The sequence below is a fragment of the Artemia franciscana genome, chromosome 21, assembly GCF_032884065.1.
Source record: "Artemia franciscana chromosome 21, ASM3288406v1, whole genome shotgun sequence".
In the NCBI taxonomy this organism is placed as follows: Eukaryota; Metazoa; Arthropoda; class Branchiopoda; order Anostraca; family Artemiidae; genus Artemia; species Artemia franciscana.
This window is the reverse complement of record NC_088883.1, coordinates 11,899,539-11,926,755: the sequence shown is the minus strand read 5'-3', so window position 1 is coordinate 11,926,755 and position 27,217 is coordinate 11,899,539. Positions and strand designations below refer to the sequence as shown.

Here is a 27,217-nt window from a genome sequence, read left to right as displayed (position 1 = left end):
TGGCGAAATGCTCATAATTTAGAAAGAGGACATTGTAAATAACCCTTTGTAAATAGTATTTTACAAGTCTAGGCATAGACTGGTGTTCTACCTAAATTCTTAGTTGTATACTATCACGCTCTTTAAAGCCTCTTCATTTGAGAAAGAAATTATGGTTACAAGTTAGACTATGTGAAAGATTTGGCTCATTCTAGGCTTGACGTAATCTGTTCGGCTTGGAAATCCATATGTCTATTTTTTGGGATTTCTGGTATAGATTCTGGTTTGCAAATATGTAGACCAAATTCACAGACTAATAAGCAACTTGTGTAGCTAAAATCTAATTGATAGCCCAATTCAGTATAAACTTGTATTTGCTATTGTTATGAACAATATTAGTATCACCTAGGCTCACTGATTTACTATGTTTCATTGGGCAAGCAAAGCAAAATTATGGGTAGAATTCAGTTAAAAAAGAAGTAGAGCCACATTTTCTTCAAATATAATGTGCCACTTCATAATTCTCTAAAAAAAACTGTTGTAAAAAAGTAAAAAAAAAACTGGATTTTGTATCTATCAACACATTTAAGAATGGGGTGGGTGCCAACGGGTCTAGTAAACCATAGACAATAGACTGGGAAGCTCTTCGCCAGTAGTCCGCTCCTCAGAGAAGAGGTTTCTGCTCCTCAGTCTGTGCCAGAAGCTCCTCAGAGAAATGTGGGTAACTTTGAAGGAACTTGGTAACTGAAAGCAACTGACAAACATCAATGAAAATCGATTATGAAAGATCAATTTCTCTCTTGTATGGTCATGTATAATTGCAGATTTTCAATCTTATCTGCCTTGCAGTTCCCAATGATTCCTAAGCGACTTGGGGTATAATGGAGATTTATTAGGGTTCCTTGGGAATCAAGTTTATTGTTCGATTCTAAATATGGTAAACACCACAGGCAGGCTTGCTTAAGAGACCTCGTACTTGTAGGTCAAGTTTAAATCTAGAATCAGATCTGAATGTTATCCCAACCAGGTTTCCAAGTATTAACGGGATTCCCTTTTGGCCTTGCCATTGGCCTTGTGCTTTGCGATCTACACGTCGTGTCTCTTTTGTTCAATGCTCATCTTGTGCTACTATTTCAGGTTGGGCTTAGGAATACAATGGTCATCTTTTAAATTTTGGAATCAGTTCAAGTCTTATTGAAATATATGCAAGAGCTGAACTAACAGTAATAACTGGGACAAGTATAACCCATTAGTCGCTTGATCATTTTTCATCTGCAGCTATACCTAAATAGGAGAAAAGTCTACTGGAGGGAAAGATTTTTTTATTTTTAACCTATAAAAATTTACGATTCGTCATTTTCAAAACAAAAGTTTTATTTTTATAGAGATTGGAGCTGTCTCCACTTTATTAAGTCAAGGTACAACCAATTTTCATTGTGTATTAACGGATCAATTTTCCTCAGGCTGTACTTTGTATCATTTTTTTACCCTTTAACAGTTGCTCAAATCCATCCTGTTCCATTTTAGGAATCTATCAGACTTCTTTCTACTGGTAAAGGGTCAAGATAATGGATGCCAACATGCATTTTAAGAAGAATTATATAGCAAGACTGGAGGAAGATATTCATCAATCCAGGGAGTTTTTTCGGCTCTGTCAGCTGCATGCCATAGCAGACGAGAAAGGTAATATGTTGTATCCATGTATAGAATCAGTCGTTCTTGTTTCTGGATAAACTTTGACGCTAAAATATTGAAAAAAATTAAAAAGTGGGTTTGATTAGATTGATTTCTTAAATGCTTAGATAAAAATTGGTATCCTTTTATATATATATATATATATATATATATATATATATATATATATATATATATATATATATATATATATATATATATATATATATATATACTGCCAGTTTGCCTTTAACATCAGTATGGCTTAATTTTTTTCAAGTTCAAGGGTATTTTGTCCTTACTGCTGATAATCTTTCGGCTTAGTGAAGTAACAGCTCCCTCATAAAGGGAATAATTTCTGTCTGTTTTAAACTCTAAATCACTCTTTACTTTCATTTGAGAAATTAGTTCTTTTAAATTTAATTTCCACTCATTTTTATTTTTAATCCTAAATATTTCATGCTTTTTGGCTTCATGCCATTTCTGTTTTCTGTTGTGGGTTTTCTTCCGTGCTAATGACACCCTATTCTATAGTGATATTGGTATATGGGTAGCCTAGGCAATTATCATTTTAATAAATAAATCCAGGAATCTATTTCAGATGACAATCCATTGCTATTAAAACCTTTTAATATTTCTTCCTAATGAATTTTCTGTTATTGGTAATCATCATGAGCTAGTATCATCACCCCAAATTTCGGAATTATAAGATTAATTACTGGAGACCTAAAACATTTGATAAAGATAGACTTAGTTTTAAGTGAGCACAGTAGCTAACATAAATTCATCAGCCACAGAAACGGCCCATCAATAACAGCCTATCAAAACCTATCATCAATAGAACTCCTATCAAAATCTACCACAAATGAGCTCAAACCCACAACGTTCTGCATACTAGGGAGACGTCCTGCTGCTTCGCTATAACGTTATTCTTAGAGAATATAACATCCAGCAAAACAGCTCAGCATCCCATCGAGTAGACTCACTACAGAGTCCAGACCAATCCTAGTATCACAAGACCATAATTAATAAAAAAAAAAGTCTTAAAATTATTTTGAAGTTATTAGTGTTCTTTAACAAAGTCCAGCGTAATCAGTAATTTTAAAATGGAGATAATAGTTAATAATTAAGGATCATTGCCTCTTGTTGGGCACCAGAACTTTTCTGAAACTGACTTTTAACCTGATCACCATCATTTGTAATTAATTTGGATTTAGCAGTAGATTCAGAAGTTTTGGGTTGGGTTGGGAAGCTCAACATTGTCGTACTTACAACTTGTCAGATTCAGAAATATAAATATTTATGTCCAAAATCCAAATGTTTGAGACTTGGTCCAAAACTGAGTCGAGCATCTGAACATTGCTTTAGTCCTGAAATTTATTTGGATTGAAGCTGTGGTTGCGGGAACTTGGGAGGGGATCATTGGATTTGAGGTGGAAATTTTTTGTGCATTTATTGGAGTAAAAAGTAATAGGTGGGGGACCAGTCCCCTAATTTTCCCTCCCTCTGGGCGCCCCTTTAACTCCCCACGTTATCAAATAAAAATTATCAGATGGTCTTTTTGATCAGAAGAGCCATAATTTAGTAAAAATACCTCTGGGGGTAACATGACCCGCTTAACCCAAGAGGCAAGAGCCTTAAACTATGAAAATTGACCTTTATTTTTAAGTAGAAAGATAGATTTTAGGGTAGATAAAATACTGTTTTTTGTTTTTTTTTGCAGGTCATAAAATCCTAGAATGATGAAAGTCTGCTTGTTACACAGCCTTCAGATTTTCATTGTTGCTTTTTTTTACGAAATGTTTCTTTTCTTAACCCCAAACCACCAGTCTTCACTTGGCCGTTTGTTTGTGAAACGAGTACTGATTTTGTTCACACTGATATATTTTTGCACTTCGTCTAGGAACTGTGGTTTGGTAAGCCCTATGTCCCATTTTCCCATGATCTTCGGCAAGTTTGCCATACTCTGGCAAACGGCCGAGTTTACCTTTTTTTTTTCACCGAAGCTAAAATTGCAAAAGACAAGCCACTTGTATACACAGGGTAAATCTGTCCCTCATGTAGGAATTTACCCCGTATGGGGTAAGTCCAACATGTTGGAGCTACACCAAAAGTTTTTTTTCTGGGGTGAGTCCGATACTCCTTGTATTTTCTGACTGGTTTGAGAATAAAATGTTAATAAATAACAGTTAATATTTGAACTATCCTATTAACTCATCAGGTGTTTAAAATTATTCAATTGTTTCTCTGTTTTTCTGTTCTATCACTTAAAATTGCTACCTGCCTCATGGTCAGCAAAAATACCCTCCTCGGAATTTCAAATTTTCTTTCGCTACAAAAGGAAGTGAAAATGGCGGAAATACTTAACACTGTTGTCAAGTATCAAGCCAAAGGAAGAAGATTGAGTTAGAACCACTGACACTTGTCGTCACTGAGCCAGATAAAATGGAGATATTGGAGTTACCATTGTGTCAGACTTACCCCATTTCACCCTATACTTAAAAAATAACCAAGGAAATGAGGGTGATTTTCCGCCAGTGGAAAGAAAGAAGCTAAAAAAGCAGATATTTCGGCAAGGATCTCCGCCAGCCCATACTCAGTGAAAAATGACCTTTTGAAGTGAACGTTAACAAAGCAGAAGAAACAATTTCCTTCGGTAATATTCACTTCAAAAGATTAGTTTGTTTTTTGTATTAAAAAAATACAAGTGTTTTAGCCAAAAAGTAATGTATATTTCTCTACTAGCCTTTATTTTGTACTTTAAACAAATACAAAAGAATAGAAGGAATGCAACAAAAAGATCTAAGTACACAAAGGACATACAAAACCCGCTTGGTCCAGACATATAGCTTCTTTGATCCTTTGCAGGTGTGCTTCGATTTCCTATCTCTTTCTCTTGGACCGACATAATAACGGCTTTTCTTTTATTTGGACCCAGAATCTACATTCTGTGAAGCATTTTCCAACCGAGTTCCGACAAGCTGACAGATCAATATCCGTAATTGATGAGACAGATACAACAGGGCAGCCTGAGTCTTCAATTGAGAAGCTTTTCCAGATCAATGAGCATTTTCCTCCTTGGAATGTTATTCTTCTGGATGCTGAAAAAGCGCTGAAGAACTCGAGTATTCAATGTGGCTATGTCTAACAAGGCTTGCCAAACTGTCATCTGCCACCTCTTTGTCCCGCGACTGGTGCTGTAGTTTGAGCACTTTTGATCAAAAGATTCAATGTCACTTTTATTAGTATTGTAAAGTGTAACTAAATCTGGCTTTCTGAAACTTGGTTAATAGACGCATTGATGAAGGCCAGACAACTGCTTGGTTTTTTTTTTGGCTTATGGAAGACCAAAGGGATTTATCCTGGAAGCAGAACACCGAAGATCCGGTTTCTCTTTTACTATTTGGCAGGAGGGAGATTGGGATTTCCCACTTGTTCTTCTTCAGCGTACCAACATAACTTGAACGTCTTGTTTTCAATTTTCCTGAGAGCTCAAGAGACAAGTATTACCATCTCCTGTAAAATTACAATTGGTATCTCCGGCGTGGTCAACCAGCGTAAGGACAGTTCATGGGAGAATGCTGGCATTCGACTTCTTGATCAGAGGTTTCTTTTCCAGCAAGTAGACAGAGGTAAAATGCCTTCGCATTGGCTAAGTACTAAATTTTTACGTGGTGTTTGTTTGGCTTCGACATTTCGATGTACATTTTGAAATGGTACCGGCTGCAGAATCCCATTAGCATCTTGGTGACTATTAGGTACTCCCCGGGAGAGGAATTTGCAGTTATCTATAAAATATTCCAAACAATTCCAGTGTTGGGGCTAGAGGACTTTGGCACAGGTTTGCAAGTGATTTTGTCGTCGAACCCCGCAGGGTGCACTCTATGAAAGCAACAGGCATGGTGACTCTTTGACAGAAATGGTAGCCAGAAAGATGTCTCCTTCTGGCCATCAGAAGCAAAAAGACTTTCAAAATCCTTCTTTCCCTGACTCGAGGGCACCAACTAGGCACAGCAGAAAAACAAAAGTACGTGTTTCAGTGATGTTTACTGGTTTGGGAAACGTGTTTTCAACGACAAGGTGAAAATAATAATGTCGCTGACTATCAGTGATCATAGTGTTTGTGTGGTAAATAAGCTTCTGAATCATCTCAGGGGTTGTGATGAGGTCCCGACCTTCTCAGCGGTATCCGGCTTCATTGCTTGAGCAGGGTCTCTACGGCCAAAGAGATGCGATATTATGCTTAATGATCTAGTTTTCTAAGTTTAACTCCAGCTTATACCCTCTCTGACATAAAAATAAAATTTAGAATTTCATAGCATTTTTATCGCGTGGTGTATTTCTGTAGCATGCACAAGCAAACGTAAACGAAAATAAAGTAAGCTTGTTGAAACATTTCAAGCTTCAGCATAAACCGTAGTATCTCACTGCATGCTCTTTTTTTCTGGAGAGGTTCAAACGAACATTAGAAGCATAGAACTAGCTAAATTATTTCCAGTATTAATGAGTGACAGAGTGTAAAAAAAAAAACATCTTCGGGTTCTACCAGCTTCCAACCCTTAGCTTCTTACCGGTATAAGAGGAAACGCACTCCGCTCGTCAGCCATTGCAGCTCAGATATTAGAGAGAATTCACGGAAGAAGGGCTTTCTGCATTGCGTAGTAACCCGGAGGCACAAAATCCCATCCTATCTGTGGTTCATTAGACCCCTCCCGCCCAGTTAAGGATTAAGATTTATTTAAGAGGAGAGGGTTCTGAAATTATCTTTCAGGTTATTTCGTCTAATTTTTTGAGGGAGGAGGGGACTCATTAGAAAACACACGCTCTTGGTGAATGCCCTCCCCCTTCTGTCTTTGTTTGGGTAAGTGTATGAATTTCATTATTTAAGACTTGAAGATATTTCTGCAATAATAAGGGAGCTATTGTATGTTCTTCCAAATTAAGAGATGTAACGGGATACATTACCCTTTATAGTGATCTGAAGGACATCTCACAAACAGTTAGAAGATTTGGAACAAATAATGCATTTTTAAAGACTTTACACGCTCTCCTCCACCACGAAATACCTACTAAAAATGTTCAAATTTGGCCTTTCGGTGCATGGTATTGTAGATAAAGAAATGTGGATCAAAATCAAGTTTATATATTTTCGACCCATATGTAACACACCTATATGTTCACGGATTAGGCCTGTAAAGGGACCGATTCTGGTTAAAATTTAATATTGTTATGAGGCAAAATAATGATCCTTGGCATGTAGCATGAATTTTGGAACAGTACTGCTGCTATTACGGACAACGCACTGCAGCACCAAGCCGCTTGAGACCAATACAGCTACATACGCTCCTCCGCCATCATAATATATTCAAAGCCTCCTTCTTTACACCCAAAAAATTCCCATTTCTCTTAAATCTTCATTTACGACATCCTCCCGTCCCACTCGGGGACGACCTGCTTTTTGAAAGAGTAGATCGTTCAACACACAGCTTTTACAGGTATTAGATGGTTTTATCGTCTCGCGGATCAAAGGTTAAAAGTCAAACTCAATCTGTCTTGACTTATCGAAAGTATTTGATATACCAGGCTGTTCCCTTCCCCTGTATTGAACACAAAATAAGCTGTATCACATTAGGTGTAAACTGGTCCAGGCTCTCGGGAGAAATGATTTTTTGTGGGATTTTTTTGCCTAAAAAGGCGCACTCGGCTCATATTTCTAATTGTTTCCTAGAGGAGGGATCTTCGAAAGATCCTTCCATGTATATTCGTTTCCTCAGGCCTAATCCATAGAGTATAAGAGTCAGAGGATTTGACCTTGTGGGCAGGAGGGTCCGAGTGTAGAAAACAAGTATTTTAGGCAAGTTAGGTTTTCTGACAAATGGGGTCCTTAAACGAGTCTAAGGCAGAAGATTCTTCTCGTACCATCCCTTCTATTAGCAGGAATTTTTATAGCTTGAGACTTAAATCATATGAGCATTTTTTTTTCTAGAACGATTTAAGGATTTTGTTTTCCAGGAACTAGCGATAAAACATCATCCTCCGATTGTAAAATAACAGGAGCTATCAATCCGAGTAAGGTTGGTCGGTCAGCCCTATTTGATGAGAATAGGCTCATGTCATTATTTCAGCAAGGTATGCTTTTTGACTTGTCAATATAAATAGGAATGGCTGTGTTCATAGATGCTTTGTCAAATTGTTTGGGTTTAAAAAGCTCAATTGTTTTTATGGCACTTGGTATTTACCAAGTGACATATAGCGATCGCAAATTCTGTAGGTCTGTCGGTCCCGGTTTTGCTAGTTTAGGCACTTCCAGATAAGCTAGGACGATGAAATTTGCCAGGCTTATCAGGGTCAGACCAGATTAAAGTATAAATAGTCGTTTCCCTGATTTGAGCATCTGGAGGGGAGTGGGGGGACGGTTAATTTGGAAATTAAAAAATAAGGTATTTTTAACTTACGAACGGGTGATCGGATCTTAATCAAATTTAATATTTAGAAGGATATCGTGTCTCAGAGCTGTTACTGTAAATTCCGACCGGATCCAGTGACGTTGGGGGGGAGCTGGAGTGGAAAACCTAAAATCTTGGAAAACGCTTAGAGTGGAGGGATCGGGATGAAACTTGGTGGGAAAAATAAGCATAACTCCTAGATATGTCATTGCCATAACCGGAACGGATCCGCTCTCTTTGGAGGAGTTGGGGGGAGGGTTAACTCTGAAGAATTAGAAAAATGAGGAATTTCTAACTTACGAAGGAGTGATCGGATCTTAATGAACTTTAATATTTAGTAGGGCCTCGCTCAGATCTCGTATTTTAAATCCCGACCGGATCCAGTGTCATTGGGGGAGTTGGGGGGGGCGGAAATCTTGGAAAACACTTAGAGTGGAGAGATCTGGATGAAACTTGGTGGGAAGAATAAGCACAAGTCCATGATACATGACTGACATAATCGGACTGGATCCGCTCTCTTTGGGTGAGTTGGGGGCGGTAATTCGGAAAAATTAGATAAAATAAGCTATTGTAACTTACGAACGGGTGATCAGATCTTAATGAAATTTGATATTTAGAAGGATTTTCTGCTTCAGAGCTCTTATTTTAAGTCCCGACCAGGTTCGGTGACATTGGGGGGAGCTGGAGGGGGAAACCAGAAATCTTGGAAAACGTGAAAATTCAGGTATCTTTATCTTACGAATGGGTGATCGGATCTTAATGAAACTTGATATATAGAAAGATCCTATGTCTCGGATGCTCCGTTTTCAATTTGAATCGGATCCGAGGACATGGGGGGCTGGAGGAGGAAACATAAATCTTCGAAACCGGAAATCTCGGAAAACACTTAGAGTGGAGAGATCGGGATGAAACTTGATGGGAAGAATAAGCACAAGTTCTAGATACGTGATTGTCATATTTGGAACGGATCCACTCTCTTTGGGGGAGTTGGGGGGCGAATTCCAATGCTTTGGCGAGTTCGGTGCTTCTGAGCGTGCTAGGACGATGAAAATTGGTATGCGTGTCAGGAATCTGCACAAATTGACTTGATAACAGTCGTTTCCCCAATTCGACCAACTGGGGGGCTGGAGGGAGATGAAAAATTGAAAAAAAATTAGATATTTTTAACTTCAGAACGGGTGATCGGATCTTAATGAAATTTGATGTTTAGAAGGACCACTCGTCTCAGAGCTCTTATTTTGAATTCCGACCCTATCCGTTGATATTGGGGGCATTGGAGTGGGAAACGGGAAATCTTGAAACACGCTTAGAATGGAGAGATCGAGATGAAACTTGGTGGGAACCATAAGCACAAGTCCTAGATACGTGATCGACATAACGGGGCTGAATCCGCTCTTTTTGGGCGAGTTGGGGGGTGTTAATTCGGAAAAATTAGATAAATTGAGGTATTTTTAAGTTATGAACAGGTGACCGGATCTTAATGAAATTTCATATTTAGAAGGAACTCGTAACTCAGATCTCTTATTTTAAATCTCGACCAGATCCAATGTCATTGGGGGGAGTTGGGGGGGGGCTGAAATCTCGGAAAATGCTTAGAGTGGAGGGATCGGGATGAAACTTGGTGGGAAGAATAAGCACAAGTCCTAGATACGTGATTGACATAATTGGACTGAATTCGCTCTCTTTGGGGGAGTTGGAGGGGGTGTTAATTTGAAAAATTGAGGTATTTTTAACTTTAGAACAGGTGACCGGATCTTAATGAAATTTGATATTTAGAAGGAACTCATGTCTCAGAACTCTTATTTTAAATCCCGACCAGATCTGGTGACATTGGGAGGAGTTGCAGGGGGAAACCGGAAATCTTGAAAAACGCATAGAGTGGAGAGATCGGGATGAAACTTGGTGGGTAGAATGAGCAAATGTTGTGGATACGTGGTTGACATAATTGGACTGAATCTGCTCTCTTTGGGGGAGTTGGAGGGGGTGTTAATTCGGAAAATTAGAAAAATTGAGGTATTTTTAACTTAAGAACAGGTGACTGGATCTTAATGAAATTTGATATTTAGAAGGAACTCATGTCTCAGAATTCTTATTTTAAATTTCGACCAGATCTGGTGACATTGGGGGGAGTTGGAGGGGGAAACCGGAAATCTTGGAAAACGCATAGAGTGGAGAGATCGGGATGAAACTTGGTGGGTCGAATAAGCAAATATTTTAGATACGTGGTTGACGTAACTGGACTGGATCCGCTCCCTTTGGGGGAGTTAGGGGGTGGGGGTCCAGTGCTTTGGCGAGTTCGGTGCTTCTTTGCGCGGTAGGACGATAAAAATTGGTTGGCGTGTCAGAGACCTGCACAAATTGACTTGATAAAGTCGTTTTCCCCAATTCTACCGTCTGGGGGGCTGAAGGGAGAGGAAAAACTAAAAAAAAAATGAGGTGTTTTTAACTTACGAGTGGGTGATCGGATCTTAATGAATTTTGATATTTAGAAGGACCTCGTGTCTCAGAGCTCTTGTTTTCAATCCCGACTGGCATTGAGCTTCTGATTTTCCTTTTAAATTAATTTATTGATTCTTAGAATTTTGCTAGAGCTCATGCCATATGAGCTCTTGGTCCTTGGCTCTTCTGACCTCGTCACAAGTGCCATATGAGCTCTTAGCTCTTGTTTTAGATGCAAATGACATGGAAATGATGTGTTTTTATTATTGTAATTCGGAAACTAAGCAGTATTTTGGCCACTAACATCTGTATATGTTTTTATCGCTTATAAAACTTCTTAGTCAACGTTACGTAATAATACAGAAGTCTGAGACACCCACTAAAAGTTTCGTTTAAAATTGTGTATGTATCTGCACTATCTCCTATAGTTTTTCTAAAGTATGTATAATCTTGATGAGTTGGTGGAGTTTTTGTTTATTTGCCAGTTCTCGATAACTGTTTAAGGTCCAGAGAGGGATATGGATGCCTTCCACCTACATTTCACCCATTTGTCGTGTAAAAGGACGTGACAAAACCTTTGTGTTTAAGATAACGTGTTTGTAAAGTGTTCAAAATTTATTTTTACTGATCAAAAAGTGAAATGCGTCGTGAACGAGCAAAATCGCTTAGTATATATAACACTTGTGTATTATGAGAGTCCTCTGGTAGGCCTTTGCATGTTTTTCCTTGATTGTAGGTTTGACATTAATGTTTATAACGTAACTGACTTCTCATTATTATGTGTATGATTAAAAGACACAAGATCTACATAGTAATTAAACGAACCGTCGTAATAACTTTATTTTGTGGAACAACATCGATCTTATCTTTTCAAAATATAACTAATTTTTGGCAGTACATCAGTCTCATCTGCTCGTTCCTTGTTGACAGCGTTTTTGAAGGTTGGGTTCTTTGCATGCCTGGTCGTTTCATGTTTTATCATCTCCAAGTCGTCCAAAAGCCATCCTGACATGATCTTTTCATTTTGGGGAAGAAAAAGAATTTGCAAGGTTTAAGTTTGGTGACTAGGAAGGGTGATAGAACCTTTTAATTGAACTAAGGTCAGAAAATAAATGTGTATCGTTCAATTCTTTAAGCTTTGAATGAAGTCTTGGGAGTTTTGGGGAATTTTGCACAAAATTTTCTCAACTCCAAGTGGTTTGTTAGGATTGTTTTGACGAGATTGTTTTCTTTATAATCAATCATCTGGACAGTTAGATATTCAGAAAACAGATGACAGTACACGCTCAAGTGTTTCGAGTGCAGGTTGAACTCGAAGCCCACCTGTTTTCATGGCCCTCGCTGAACTGTTTGAGCTGTTTCCTCAGTGCGTTATCTTGGGTACCCTGCTACAAGAGCAGCTAAAGTCCTGTGCTCAGGCACAGGGTTAAGCAGTTTCGACAAAAATCGTTTTCAGGCTCTCCATGTTCAGTCCACCTAAACTTTAAAGCCTTTTCATCTTACGGGTTCCAAGTATAATGGACACAGGTTCTTCAAAATTAAAACCCACCTGAATAACGTTGTTGAGCGGTAATCTATACAACCCACGTCAAACTCCGTGTTGGAAGTAGGTTGGGTTTAAAACGGTACTCAGCTGGCATGGCGAAACTTCACCAGAGATTGCCTTAGTAGCTCATTTCGTGCATTTATTGGACATTTAACATGTATTTATTGGACGTACAATATAAAACGATATTTCCTCAATCCTTAAAACTGTATACTAAAAATCGTCTACCATGAAACTGCAGGTCTATGGAGAATTGTTTAGTTGGTATTCGTTGGGTTTTAGTGGACAGGTGAACTTAATTCCTAGAGGGGGCTCTGTTGTCAACTTCATCAGCGTGCGAGAGGTCACTTAAAAATTTCAGATAACAGTCTAAAAATTTTTTGTTAAAGTTCAGATTTTAATTTTTAGCAATCACAAATTTAAAAAAGAACAAAAAACAAGACTCTTTTGCTGGAGAAAACCTATGGGGGGTTTTTGGTCACGCGAAAGTTTGCATAACTATAACTAATAAGTCAAATAATTGAAAAAATCTAACACACTTCCTCTATCACTTATCATTACTTACCTCCCCCATCATGTGTCCCAACCCACCTTTACCTCCCCTAGCCATCCTATCATCCATTATACAGTTTCACAAACATGCCCCCTAAAAATAGTCTTTGGTTTCTTTATAAACTAAGGTGCGTGCTCTGCAGCTCTAATTCTTATTGCTTAATGGCTTCACATTCTAATATTCCATACAGAAGGACTCAGCTGTTTCGTTGAAAATGAAGACTGGGTATCATGACGTAAATCACCAATTATGTTATCAATATGCCTAGTTCCATAATTATGGGTATCCAGGTTATTATTAATTTTTGTAAAAACTGTAAAAACATCAGGAGCTAAACTATTAATGCACTGAAACACAAATACTGCAGCTTGTTGCTCTCTTGTTTCAATAACATTAAGGAGCTTCAGGGACGTGAAGCAAACACAGATGTCATGCACATCCTGGACATATTTACCGATTGTTCCATCAGCTTTATTTTGTTGGATTTGCACTCTTCTGCAGTTGCATAAAAAGCTACTGCTCCACAGGAGACAACCGTAGGGGATGTATGGATAAACCAATGAATAATACATAGTTAGAAGTATCCTCTGTGGGAGAAAGTGGTGCAGATGTCGAGGTATGCCAACCCCACGGGCGATTTTTGATGAAATAGCTTCACTGTGACAATTCCATGCCAGTTGGTAATAAAGATAAAACCAAGGTAGCGGAGATGATCAGCTTGTCTAACTAGTTTGCTGCTTAAAGTTATGAGGCCAGACACATCCAATTTTCTACCAACTCTAAAGAAAGTCATTAAAAAGTTCTTCTTACATGTGTACATAGTAAGTTTAATGAAGTTAAAACCTCCAGTCTTTCCAATGCAAGGTTCGTTTTTTTCGCCAGCTCATCCAGGAAGGAGGTAAAAACAGTTAAATCAGTATTATCAGCAGTGGTAGCTGCTACCTAGTTACTTTAAGTAATTACTCTGACTTACAATTCAGAATAAATCTTGAAACGATTAAAAAAAACTGTGGCCCAAGAGAGACTCGAAAGACTATCGGTTCGGAAGAAGGCTGCCAGTCTTTTGTAACATAGCGCACTAGCCGATTGCACCAAGGGGGCTTGCACGGAAGAAATAGATTAATATAATACGAAAATTGAGATCCAGGTGAAAGTTGCTGTCATTATTATCAAATGTTCGTCATTCAAAAGAACAGCTGCTTATCGACAATACACCAATAGGCATAACCTTTAAAACCAACCCAAAAAGTTTGAGTGAATTTTTATTAAATCGTTATTTTCGAAACTTTAATTTTTGGAGACCATTTTTCGTTCGGAGGGATGGCAAAATTTAAATATAAGCAATTAATTTGACTTACAATTCGAAATAAAACTTGAAACAATTAACAAAAAATGGCCCCATATGTGACTGGAAGGCTCTCTTTGGAAGAAGGCTGCCAGCCTTTTGCAACCGAACGCACTGCCAATTACATAGAAAATGTATTTTCTTAAGTAGTAACTTATAAGCTTAGTTGTACTGCGTTTTTATGGCACTTGATATCTACGAAGTGACATATAGCGATCGCAAATTCTGTCGGCCGGTCGGTCTGTCTGTCTGTCCCGGTTTTGCTAGTTTAGGCACTTCCAGGTAAGCTAGGACCATAAAATTTGGCAGGTGCATCAGGAACCAGGCCAGATTAAATTAGAAATTGTCGTTTTCCCGGTTCGATCATCTTCGGGAGAGTGGGGGGGGGGGGGGGTAAATCGGAAAAATTAGAAAACATGAGATATTTTTAATTTACGAAAGGGTGATCGGATCTTAATGAGATTTGATCTTTAGAACGATATCATGTTTCAGAGCTTTTATTTTAAATCCCGACCGGATCGGTGACATTGGGGGGAGTTGGGGGTGGCTCTTGGAAAATGGTTAGAGTGGAGGGATCGGGATGAAACTTGGTGAGAAAAATTAGCATAAGTCTTAGATACGTGATTGACACGACCGGAACGGATCCGCTCTCTTTGGGGGAGTTGGGGTGGGGGTTAATTCTGAAAAATAAAAAAATGAGGTATTTTTAACTTACGAAGGAGTGATCGGATCTTAATGAAGTTTCATATTTGGAAGGATCTCGTAACTCAGATATCTTATTTTAAATCCGAGTGGATCCAGTGTCATTGGGGGGGGGGGGAATCTTGGAATACGCTTACTGCAGAGAGATCAGGATGAAACTTTGTGGGATGAATAAGCACAAGTCTAAGATACGTGACTGACATAAGCGGACCGGATCCGATCTCTTTTGTGGAGTTGGGGGGGGTAATTCGGAAAAATTAGAAAAAATTAGGTATTTGTAGCTTAGGAACGAGTGATCAGATCTTGATGAAATTTATAATGATGATAGAAGATAATAAGCTTACCTAAGCTATGGATGTCAGGTGACTGATTTTTCTTCTAACGATAATTTCGACAGGACCTGTGCCTAAGTTTGACTAAACTTAGCTTTAAGGTGTTTTTTCCCTCTGGAAGGACTATTTCCTCCTTCTTGAACAAAGGCAAGGATAAGATTACTTCAGATCCACCAGGGGTATATGAGATTCCTTGCAGTTGTGGTGATACCTATATAGGTCGTACCATGAGACCTCTACATCACCGATTAAAAGAACATGCTGATTCCATTGATGCCTGCCTTAAAAAGACAAAGCTAAAGGAGGAAGATAATTTCTCTGCATTGGCCCATCATTCTTTGAAAACCCTTCCCACTCCATTAAGTTTGACCAAGCCCAACTTATTGCTATTGTCCCACAACTCTTAAAGCAGAAAATCAGAGAAGCTTTGGAAATTGCTAAAAATAAACCAGCCATCAATAAAGACAATGGTGAGTTTCATATTAGCGAAATTTGGGAACTAATCACCCATAAATTGAAAACTCACAAAAGACTCCACCCCTTTCCTAAAGGCCCAACCTCTTTAAGATCCACCAGGACAGCAGCCATCAACGCCTCTACCAAAATTCGGGCCATGGCACAACAATAACTCCAGGTTCGGCTCATAATTAGTGTTGTTCAGTGTTTTTAGTTTTATTTATTTAGTGATTTTACTTTCCGGCAAGAAATTTGAATTAACCTGATGATGACAGGCACAGGTCCTGTCGAAATTATCGTTAGAAGAAAAATCAGTCACCTGACATCCATAGCTTAGGTAAGCTTATTATCTTCTATCATCATTATGTATGAAAGTCAGGTTGGCCTCAGAGAATATCTTAATGAAATTTGATATTAAGAAGGATCTTGGGCTTTAGAACTCTCATTTTAAATTTCGACCAGATCCGGTGACATTGGGGAGGGTTTGAGGGGGAAACTGGAAGTCTTGGAAAACGTGAAAATCGAGGTATCTTACGAATGGGTGATCGAATCTTAATGAAACTTGATATATAGAAGAATCTTATGTCTCAGATGCTCCATTTTCAGTTCGAATCGGGTCCGGAGACAAATAGGGCTGGAGGGGGGAAACAGAAATCTTGGAAACCGGGAATCTTGAAAAACGCTTAGAGTGGAGAGATCGGGATGAAACTTGATGGGAAGAATAAGCACAAGTTATAGATGCGTGATTGACATAATTGGAACGGATCCGTTCACTTTGGGGGAGCTGGGGTTGTTAATGTGGAAAAATTAGAAAAATTGAGGCATTTTTAACTTAAGAACGGGTAACCAGATCTTAATGAAATTTGATATTTAGAAGGAACTCATTTTTCAGGACTCTTTATTAAAATCCCGACCAGATCTGTTGACATTGGGGGGAGTTGGAGGGGGAAACCGGAAATCTTGGAAAACGCTTAGAGTGGAGAGATCGGGATGAAACTTGGTGGGTATAATAAGCAAAGGTCGTAGATACGTGATTGACGCAACCGAACTGGATCCGCTCTCTTTGAGGGAGTTAGGGGGTGGGGTTCAGTGCTTTGGCGAGTTCGGTGCTTCTGGACGTGCTAGGACGATGAAAATTGGTAGGCGTGTCAGGGAGCTGCACAAATTGACTTGATATATTCGTTTTCCCAGGTTCGGACATCTGGGGGGCTGAAGGGAGAGGAAAAATTTGAAAAATTGAGGTATTTTTAACTTACAGCTGGGTGATCGAATCTAAATGAATTTTGTTATTTAGAAGGACCTCGTGACTCAGAGCCTTTTTTTTAAATCACGACCGGCATTAAGCCTCTGATTTTCCTTTTAAATCAATCTACTGATTCTTAGAATTTTGCTAGATCTCATACCATATGAGCTCTTGGCTCTTCCAACCTCGTCACAAGTGCCATATGAGCTCTTAGCTCTTGTTTGTTTTATTGATTTGGCAAGTAAAGACGCATGAGATCAACATAGATGAGGTAAAGCAATGGGTCTAGTACTGATCTTTGCGGCACTCCAATCCTCACCAAAAATGCTGCTGAGTTCACACTATTCAACGCTACTTTTAGAGATCTCTCTTTGAGATATCTTTCAAACCACCTTAAGTATTTTCCTTTGACAGTTAGCGAATCCATCCAGCTTGTTAGTGTCTGAAAGTAAACCGTATCGAATGCTTTGCGAATATCTATAAATATAGACAACGGTGTTTCACCTCTGTCTACACCACTATTAACTAATGTTGCGTATCATTCATCGTCGAATGCCCTTTTAGAAATCCGAATTGAGTTTCTCTCAGCAGATTTTTTGTCTCTAGAAAACTATGTAGACGTTTATGAACCACTTTTCCAATAATTTGGAAACAATAGGAGAACAGAAATTGTCCTCCAATTTTCAATTTCTTTTTTAGGGCCTCCTTTATGAAGTGGTATCACCTTTGCAAATTTTAACTGATTAGGAAAACTGCCATTTTCAAGTGAAAGGTTTATAATATAAAGCACACAACTTATGATGTATTTAGTTATTGCATTTAAGCACTCGAAGAGATAAACCGAGGCTAATTTAAAGCTCTCACCTCGATTGTCACATGGATGTATTCTTGAACTTGTTGACATCAATATTTTCATTGTTTTGCTCTATACAACCAATGCTAGAAAATAAATTACCAAATTCATTCACAATCCTCACGAGCGAGCCCTTCAAGCTGTATTCTATTCTATGAGTCTACTCCACGACTTCCATTGGTGATTTCTATTGTCAGTTTCAATGTTTCTTTTATATTTCCTTTACTATTTGAGAAATTGTTCTCGTGATATTCAGCTGTAACTTTGCGATATAAGTTGTTTACTAAATTGTGTTGTTGTTTTTTTTTTTTTTTTTTTTTTACAATTTGTACCAATCATCTCTTCTATTATCTTGATATCCTTGATAAAGCCGAATCCTTCGCTTTTTTTCTTCCAGTATTTTACTTGTTATCCATTGTCTACGGGGCTCCAGCTTCACTTTGATTTCGTTAATGGAAGACACACTATCGTAAATGGGTAGATTAACAGACATTAGACTATCAAGTGCTTTTTCAGGAGATTCCTCTTCAGAAAAATAGGAGTCCAATCGATAACATTAACTTCCTTCATAAACTTTTGAAGGTTCTCTTTTTTTTGACAAACCGTGTCTTAATTTCTTTTTCTTTGATCTCTGCAACTTAAACCTCATAATTAATTATGTTACTAAGCTCAAAGAATCAGAACTTCAAAGAAGTTCAAACAATTCAAACAGATGTTAATGCTCTCAAATCTAATTCAAGACTGATCATCAAACAAGAGTATGTTCACATGCTTACCGGCACAAAAGGTAGAGGGAGGGGGCATAATGAGCAGCACCATAATTCTACATAAAAAATGAGGTTATTCAATCTATAACAAATAGGTTATTGTACGTAGGCTTATGCTAGCCCTATCATTATTGTCTAGTCTCTGGTATATTTTTATACATAATTATTTACACTGTACTTGAGTATGGGAATGCATATTACCAACTAGATTATGCTTTTCTCGAAGAACGGTCATAAGATTCTTTGGTATAGATATGTATAAGAATTATAAATCCCTCTCGAATTATAGATACGCTTAGAATATATCATGTCTGTCCTACCAGTGAGATGAATGATGTGAAAGCCATGCCGTTATATGATGCGTCGGATAAGCAATTGCGTAAATTAATCATCAGCAAGAAGATTAAGGTAATTCTACAGTCAATCTCCGTAGTTCTGCTTGTTTTGTTTTTTTCTAGACCAAAATTTTCATCTATTACACCAACTAAGTGGGACTTATCAATATAGGCTACACATGATTTTAACATATTAAAATATTTACGTCAGTTGAAAGTACTGCACCTTCAGTATAGTGAAGATCATGATTTATAATTTTTTATGCATACAATTTAGGCTTTGAACGTCGTCATATGTATACCTAAGCATAGCTACACAAAGAGGGGAGTACTCTATCCCTAGACAGGCCCAAGCGGTCTCCTTTTATTGGGGAACTTTAATAAGGTTGCCTGTAAATGTTCTTTTACCATTTTTACCCTCGCCCCAAAAAAACATTGGTTATCCCCCCCCCCCCGCTTCATCGAGAGTTTCCACTTGTGTGGACTTATTTCATTTTGGTTTCATGGGTAGAAAGGGAGAATAAATCATGAGTTTAAACTAACGGGTCATTTGGTAGGAAACGATACCTCGCCAAAAAACTAAAAGTAGCCTAATTTGGTCATAATGAAACACTTTATTTTAATTAAAGGTATTCTGCTTTTTCACTTTTATACGGCACTCTTTCTGTTTTTTCTCCTTTTTTTGTGCTTGGATTTCTGCTGTGTTTTGAGAATACGGAAACGAAAATAAATATATTAATCATTTATGCTAGGATATCCGTTATGGGTTTTGACAATATGGAATTGTAAGTTCGTGTTGGAGTGATTGGGAGTAATTTTTAGAGAAAAACTACAAAATTAATAAAAATGTGTAGTCAAAGAATAAAGAATATTGAAGAACGATATTCAGACCTTAAAAAACAGAAATAGGGTCACACTTAAACTTAAAATGCACATAGCACATAATTTGCCCATATATAAGTGAAGCTGAACACGAACTAACTAAAAAAAAAAATATGAAAAAGTCGAACTTTTAACGAATAGAAATTACTTCAAATAAGGGCGGGATTACCACCCCATTGTAAAGTCTAAAGGCTAGTGTGCAATTTGTACTTGTTCTTTGGAAAACACCTTCTATCTTCATAAAATTGACAATTTGAAAACTGCTCAAACATCCAAGAGTCTTTAAAATGACATTAGTTTTTACATAATCAATTAAGTTTCAATAGCCTGATATGCCGTAAATTGTTATGGTTTCAGTTTTCTATCCTTTGGAGTGGAAAGGAATCAAAGGAAAAACATTGACAAATATAACCTGCTGAAATTGAACTAAAAGTCAAAATTTTTTTTCTATAAGCTTGATTAGTGTTGTATTTTTTTTTTTGCTGTTGATTTTTTGACCATTAAAAGCCAATTGTTTGCAATATGTATTGTTTTCCTTGTAGCTTAAATGACAATCTAATCCTGATAGGGCTGAAGGGGTGGTAGCCCCGCTCTTATTTATGATATTTGTAAACAAAGATTATTATGTAAACATTGTAAACATTATTTTCTTTTTATATGTTATTTTTTATAAAACCACACTGGTCAAAATATATTTTGGTTTTAGAAATGTGCAAATTTAATTCTTGCGTTGAGTGGGCTATAGCCCCTGTCTCATTTGTGAAATTGTGTTTTTGTTTGACTTGTCTATTCATTTTAATTTCTGTATGTTTCATTTGTTCATCTGTTGTAATATCTGTTTATTTTGTTTTTTTTTATTGACTTGATGATTCATTTTAATATTTATTCATTTTAAGATTCATTTCTTTATAGCTTGTTTTAGGTTTTAATATTGCTCTTCTTTTCCCCCTGAAAAGCTTTTATAATGGAAAATACTTTATAAATTCACTGAATAAAAAGCTAATTTCTATCTGTATCTACCTGTCGTGGGAAGTTTAATGACATTAATTTTAATTTACTACTATAGTCTTTTTACCTGCGTGCTGCAACCAATTTGCGATTCAGAAAATATTTCAGGGGGAGGGGTAGTTGCGGTGTGGGAACATATACCCAGTACCCCCTGGACATAGCTCTGATCACTACGAGAGATAAGCTTTGAAAGAAAAGCATTTCTGGTCTAAGTTTTGTTTCTAAGGTCCTGTATAATTGGCATGTATTGCTTTTAGGAATTTGCATTTAACGGCGTCTGGCATTCTGTGTGCAACTACTTATTTTTCCTTATGGGGATTTCTTCTGATGAAAGTGTCATTTATCACTGTTCAAACTTACTTGAAGAACTGACAAGCTTCACATGCAATGAGTGGGCTCCGACCACATCTGACTTGCTTGCTGTACTGGTGAATCAAGGTATGATTAAAATAAAGACCTTGAATAGTATCGGCAATAAATAAAGCAATATTAAACGATTTAAATACGTCTTTTATTGGTGTGCAGAATGCGTCTTATGACACCTACTAAAAACTTACGCCAGAACTTGAAAACAAGGAACGTGCTAATGAAAAGTACATCCTGGTTAGACCATCTTGCATATATATAGCTTCAGCAAACTTGTGTTGTTATATATTATTGCTAGAGTGTTTAATTTTGTCTTACGAACTCTAATACAAAATAACTCAAAAGAATTTGGTAGTCTATACCAAGATGTATGTGATTTGAAAGACGAAGTTCAAATGAATATTAATCCCTGGGCTTTTATTTGTCAAAAATGTACCCAGTCACGTATTTTCTTCTCACGGAAAACTTAGATTATTTCAAGCCATGTATTTTTTTTTTTATTTTTTTTTTTTTTTTTTTTTTTTTTTTTTTTTTTTTTTTTTTTTTTTTTTTTTTTTTTTGCATAAAAACAGAAACTGGACATGCGAACCATGTATGGCAGAAAGAAAAAAATTCTTTGGCAGTTTTTTATGCATTAGGTCATGAAATTGGTTGAAAACAGGTGCATTTCCATGTCAAAACATACTTCGTGCAATATTTCGTCCTGTTCTTATTGCTAGTTTGTGCATAAATACGATCCGTCGGCCATAATTTTCTTACCGTGCTTCTTCAGAGCAGGGGTGGGGGGCATTCGGTTTCCAAGTCTGTTTCATGTTTGTAAGTCAAATTATCCTTTTCTTATCACAATTTCATGCATAATTACTGTCTGTCAGTGGCATTGAAATATTTTAAAGGAGCCATTGGAAAACGGATACCTCTCAAAGCCTAAGCAGATATTATAAGTTGAGTATATATTAGTAGATGTACAATAATAAGAGAATACTGAATTTGGTAAAATCAGTTGTTTCAAAGATTAATTTATAATGTTTAGTGAAATATAAGACCAGTATAAGAGGCTTTAGATTCTCCCTTTTCCGTGTATTATCCAATTTAACCAACAAGTTAAATAGACGTAGCTTATCTAAAATTTAGGTTTTGTCCCTCCCCCCCTTGGATGGAGGTATATAAGGTAGCTATGTTAGACCCCCCTTCATACAACCATGGACCTTAATCCATGATTCACTGATGGATGGCCATAGGACTCTGCGTTCATTTTATGGAAACGGCTGTGCACGTAGCTTCGAAAGAATTACCAGTTGGCGATATACTGAAATCTAAAATGCTTCCAGTAAAGCACTAGTCAAACTATAGTGTAAAGGAAGGGGATAGCACCCGTCCTCTTATATAGGTTAATTTTGTTCTTTTTAAGTTATAATGTTTACTTTCTTCTGGAAAACAATGTTTTTTAAAATGTTCATTCATAAAGACCCACAAACCCTTACAGGCATTGCTCTAGGAAATGCTGTAGAAAATAAAAATCAATATTCAGACCGCATTAGAGATAATTAATAAATTCGAAATGTCAAGATAATCCCTGGCCATGGAGCCTTTCGAGGGGGAACAAGTGTATTGTAATTCCATTTTGAATGTATTTTGTATTGTATTGTATTGAATAATAGTAATAATAATAACTGTTTCATGACCAGTGTTATGTCATAAAATTGATTGATTTTTTTCTGCTAGAAGGCAAAATAACATACTTTGTGGTGGTTCCACATTTGTATTACGATTTATAAATCATTGAAGTAACTGTATAAAGTTTATAAAGTACCTTAAACAAGCAGCAAGCTAAAGAAGATACGATCAGAGTGTTGGCTCTGAACGATAGTGCTGTCACTTTGAAAGGACCGTAGGATCTTGAATATCTGTTCGAATGAACGCTCTCCTGATATTCTATGGCCACTGTTCGATATGATCTCCTTTGGAAAAAGTAGCTGTAAAAAGACACGTATACATGACTGTCTGTTTCAGGAAGATTGTGAATTTCTGTATTTTCGTACATTGAAGCTGGAAATCTCTGCTCTTGGGCTCTTGAACAAGTTAAATGCGAAAGCGTGGGGATTATTCCCTTTTTCTGTTACGGTCGCGTAATTCTTTTTAGAAAGTTGCGAATTTTCCTCCGGTTCGCGCAAAACAGTTCATACAGTTTTTCTTATGCCTGTCGTCCAACACGTTCTTTGGCTTGTGAGGGATGAAGCGGTGGCTCTTTTGAGAATTAGTAATTTATTAATGATTTCTAATGTACTAAATAATCAATTAATTTAAATGTTAGTTAATGGAGTTTTTTCTTTCTTTTTTTATTGTTTTTTTATTTACGGCAATGAGGACGACCGAAGCTAAATATATCGAATATTTTGGGACCAACCGTCTCTTCCTCCTTAAATTTAGAGCTTAAATCTACCTGTGCCTCCATAGGCACTCAATGCATCATGAAGGGGTCGGCATTCTTCCAATTGGTTTGCTGCTGCTACTACGTCGTTCCAGGAAGGTTATGTAAAGGTTCAGTGTGCAGGCTACGTAGATCTGTTTGGTACGTTTGTTTTAGGAGGATTCTGGGTCTGCCAGTATGGATAAAACATGTTGATTATCAGTTCAGAGCTGCGTCGAATAGTTGGAGATAGTTTAAAGCAATACTTGGTGAAAGTGTCTCTATTTATGATCTCTTGTGATATCTATCGAAAGAACCAAGGCGGTCTTGTGGTGGAAGGATAAATTTCTCTACCGCTATCGGGCTTTGAGGATTTTTCTTCGGCATGATTTGTCCAAAGCAAGCGCTGTTACCTCTTGTATCTGGATCTGGTGCCACTTTTTGAATGCGTAAACTAGAACTCGCACAATGCTGCTATTGAAAGTTGCAGTTTCAGCCGTAGAGAGAAGTTTTAGGACTGCCAAACTTTTCTTGGTCTATTAAAGACTCTGTTAGTCTGATGAACTCTTGTGGGTAATTCTGTTGTGCCCGATCCAGTTTTGGCAATTGGGCTTCCAAGGTATATAACATGGACAATTTCTTCTATATGCTACTCTCCATATGTGATGCTCAAGGGAGGATCTATGGTTGCCATTCATTTCGTTTTCTTAGTAATCATTTTCTAGTTTATCTGGCTTCTCTTCTTCATCACCTGGTCTAGAAGTTCGTGTAATCGTTACTTGCATGATTCTAGGACTGCAATGTCGTCTGCAAAATCTTTATCACTGAGGTATACTTCTGAATTTAACTGGATGCTTTCTTTGCTGGTTCTTCTTAGTGTTTATTCAGTGGTGACTGTGAAGAGTAGCGATGACAGGATGCAACCTCGTTTTACTCCTGACAGGATACGAAAGAAAAATTTTTGGCTATCTGGTGTCTTTACACAGCCCTCACTACCTTCATATAGTGGAGCGATCAGTGTCAAAATATTTTCGAAAATACCTATCATAGTAGGATCTTGCACAGACTCTGGTGATCTACCGAGCCAAATGCCTTCGCAAAATAAATGAGAATATTATATCGATCTTTGATTGTCACTCTCTGCGTTTTCATTCAATGGCCATAAAATGAATATGAAGTCCGTGCATGGACGGTTAGGTCTGGAGCCATGTTTCTCGTTAGGAAGATATTTGTCGACCTGAGAGCTGATTCTCTACAGTTAAAATGCATAACAGTAATTAGCTGGACACATAAAGCAGGCGTATTCATTCCCAGTTGCCTGGAGTGTCGTGCCCCTTTCCTGAGGATCCTCACAACGGTATAGCGTTTCCAGTTGGAATATATTTTGGCCGTCGTCCAAATTACTACAAACGGTGTTGTCCAGAATTTGTGGTAAATCAGTATGCTTGCTTTAATCATTTCTCTGGATGTTCGATCTTCGCCGCGTGAATTCCCATTTTTTAACTTCTTTGTTGCTGTTGTAATTTTGGTGGATGACAGCAAACACGTATTGATGTTTAAGGGAAACTGTGTTGTTGCTCAAATCCCTTGTGGGCTCTCTGGGAGAGTTCTATTCAGCATCTTTTCGAAGTGGCTAGCAAACAGTTCATTTTTGGATCTCCGAAGTAAAAGCTTGTTGGAATTTTCTACCCGAAATTTCCCCAAGTCCAAGACTGGGTTTAAGCGAGCCTTTTTCGTGTTTTAATCTCTTGTCAATTTAAAGTAGACTTGGTGCCCTTAAACTCTGGTCAAAGCCCACGTCAGCTCAACTAAATTTGTTCTTTACTTTCTACCCCATAGACTATGGTTCATCTAATTTCATTTGTGGCCATTGGAAGATGTCCTGGAGCATTTTTACAAATCCCAGGAGGGAGAGGTGACTCATATTACGGGGTCGTTGATGAATGTGAAGTCGATCAATAATTCTCCATTTTCGTTTCGCTGGCCAAGACCTTGTTCGCTGAGAAGCTATGCAGAAAATGATCGGTTATTCCCTACTTACGCGCTAAGGTCTCCTAGAAAAGATGATAAGTCATGTCGTTATCATTGGCTATGGAATTAATTGCTGTGTATTCGTCAGGGACGTCATTGACAGGTAGATGGCTTATCACTATTGACAGTTTCGCGTGAGTGTCTTTGAACCGGGATTTCAGGATTCTAGGTTATAGCGGTGACCACTGCAGTAAAGCTTTAGAGGTTTGTTTTGTCGACATTAAGGCAGCTGGAATTCACATCATCGCTGGGATTCGTTTTTGATATCATATCTCCGTCCAATTTGTTTCATACAGGTCCTAGCCATCAGACCTCTGACAGAGTCAGAAGATTATATAGAGTGACTGAAAAAGAACATTCAGTCCTTGAAGCTTTAGACATTGTACAGATACACCAGAAACCAACTTTAAGGTGTTGTTTCACATACATAAATATTTTTGTTGGGTGCACGATCGTCGTTGTCAAAATGGGGTCAAATCGGTGGATTAATTTTGGTGTTTCAGTGGCATCCCTGTTTCCTTCGAGGGCTGGCCTCGAGGCCCCAGGCGGGGATCGTAAGCCAACGGCCCAACTCTCTTCATTTAACGGAATTGAGTTCGTCATGCTCTCCTGACCTCTGCGAGGAGAGGTACCTGACATGGCTAAGTTACTCTTCTTCATCGATACTTACAACATATTTCACTGTTGAACTATAATTGTAAAATAGACAACAATATAGCAACATAACAACGTATAAACATATAACAGCGTTGTTATAACATATAACAACGTGTAAACAACAATACTTGTTCAATAAAATATGAGACAGTGTAGTCTCATAAATTGTTTGAATTTATTGAAGCTTTGGATAATATATTACTCTTTAATGTGCCAAACTAAAAAGAAAAAAGAAGTTAAATAATAAAAGAGCCTTATAACTTGATATATAAGTTTAATAGAATGACCCATTGGCTTAAATTTCCGGAATATCCATTAAAATGCCAGTAGCATAATATTTTCTTTTCGTCAATTTAATAAAACGTTATAAATTATTTAAAGAAAATTTTAGAGTGATGGAAGAAACATTGCTCTTTACTCAGTTAACGCTATTGTTTTCACAATGGTTTTTCATTAATCAGACAACCAACTGAGTTTTAAACAAGACAGGTGGATCTGTTTAAGGAGTAAGAGAGCTTCTCTTTTTGTGTTTGTGGCTGGGAGCAATATAGTTTTTCTCTGGTCCTCCCAAAACGGTTTTTCTTATTTTTACTGTCTGATTAACAAGTGGCTCTTTAGCTAGTGAAAGTATTTTCTTCTTTTGTATATTATGTAACACAAATCGATTCTTTACTACTGTTTATTACCTCGAGCAATATGATCACTTGTGGAAACACTATCAAACTATTCTAAATCAAGTCATTTGTAGGAGCAAATGGATTTCTTCTATCGAAAATTCCTGCACAAACAGGGATTATGGAAGTTAAGATGCCCAATTGGATTTTTACGATTGGAGGTTCTAATGGGGAGAAGCCAGCCTTTGACGAGTTTTCGATAAATCTGAAGCTGGTAAGTATATTCTTGTGGCTTTCTTTTCTAACATGTTAACTCAATGAAAAGAATAGCAAAAAAAAAATTGATAAAGAAATGTAGTTTTTGGCTTTAAAAATGTTGCATTTTGTGGAATTCAGGACTTGATTTGTTCCTTATGTTCGAGTGTTCTATTTTGATTCTAAATTTCTTTTAGTTTGGTATAGTCAACTTGGGTTTGAGCAATGTTAATAATAGTGTCCATAAAAGCATTATACACTGGGTACAAAACTTTTCTGCATAAGCTGCATAGCTCTTTTGGCACTATAATAAATATCATAGCAAAC

At 37.4% G+C, this 27,217-nt stretch overlaps 1 protein-coding gene across 2 annotated transcripts in view; it reads left to right on the top strand.

Annotated features, from left to right (window-relative positions):
- Positions 1-27,217, top strand: part of LOC136040779 (uncharacterized) — a 63,311-nt gene that overhangs the window by 10,970 nt on the left and 25,124 nt on the right. The window contains exons 2-6 of one of the 2 annotated variants that reach the window (XM_065725103.1): positions 1,507-1,662; positions 7,666-7,782; positions 18,625-18,743; positions 20,818-20,998; positions 26,770-26,909. In XM_065725103.1, the coding sequence (XP_065581175.1) occupies positions 1,548-1,662; positions 7,666-7,782; positions 18,625-18,743; positions 20,818-20,998; positions 26,770-26,909 (672 nt within the window). In that variant the 5' untranslated portion in view covers positions 1,507-1,547. The remainder of the gene's footprint in view (positions 1-1,506; positions 1,663-7,665; positions 7,783-18,624; positions 18,744-20,817; positions 20,999-26,769; positions 26,910-27,217) is intronic. The other variant, XM_065725104.1, reaches the window with a different exon arrangement.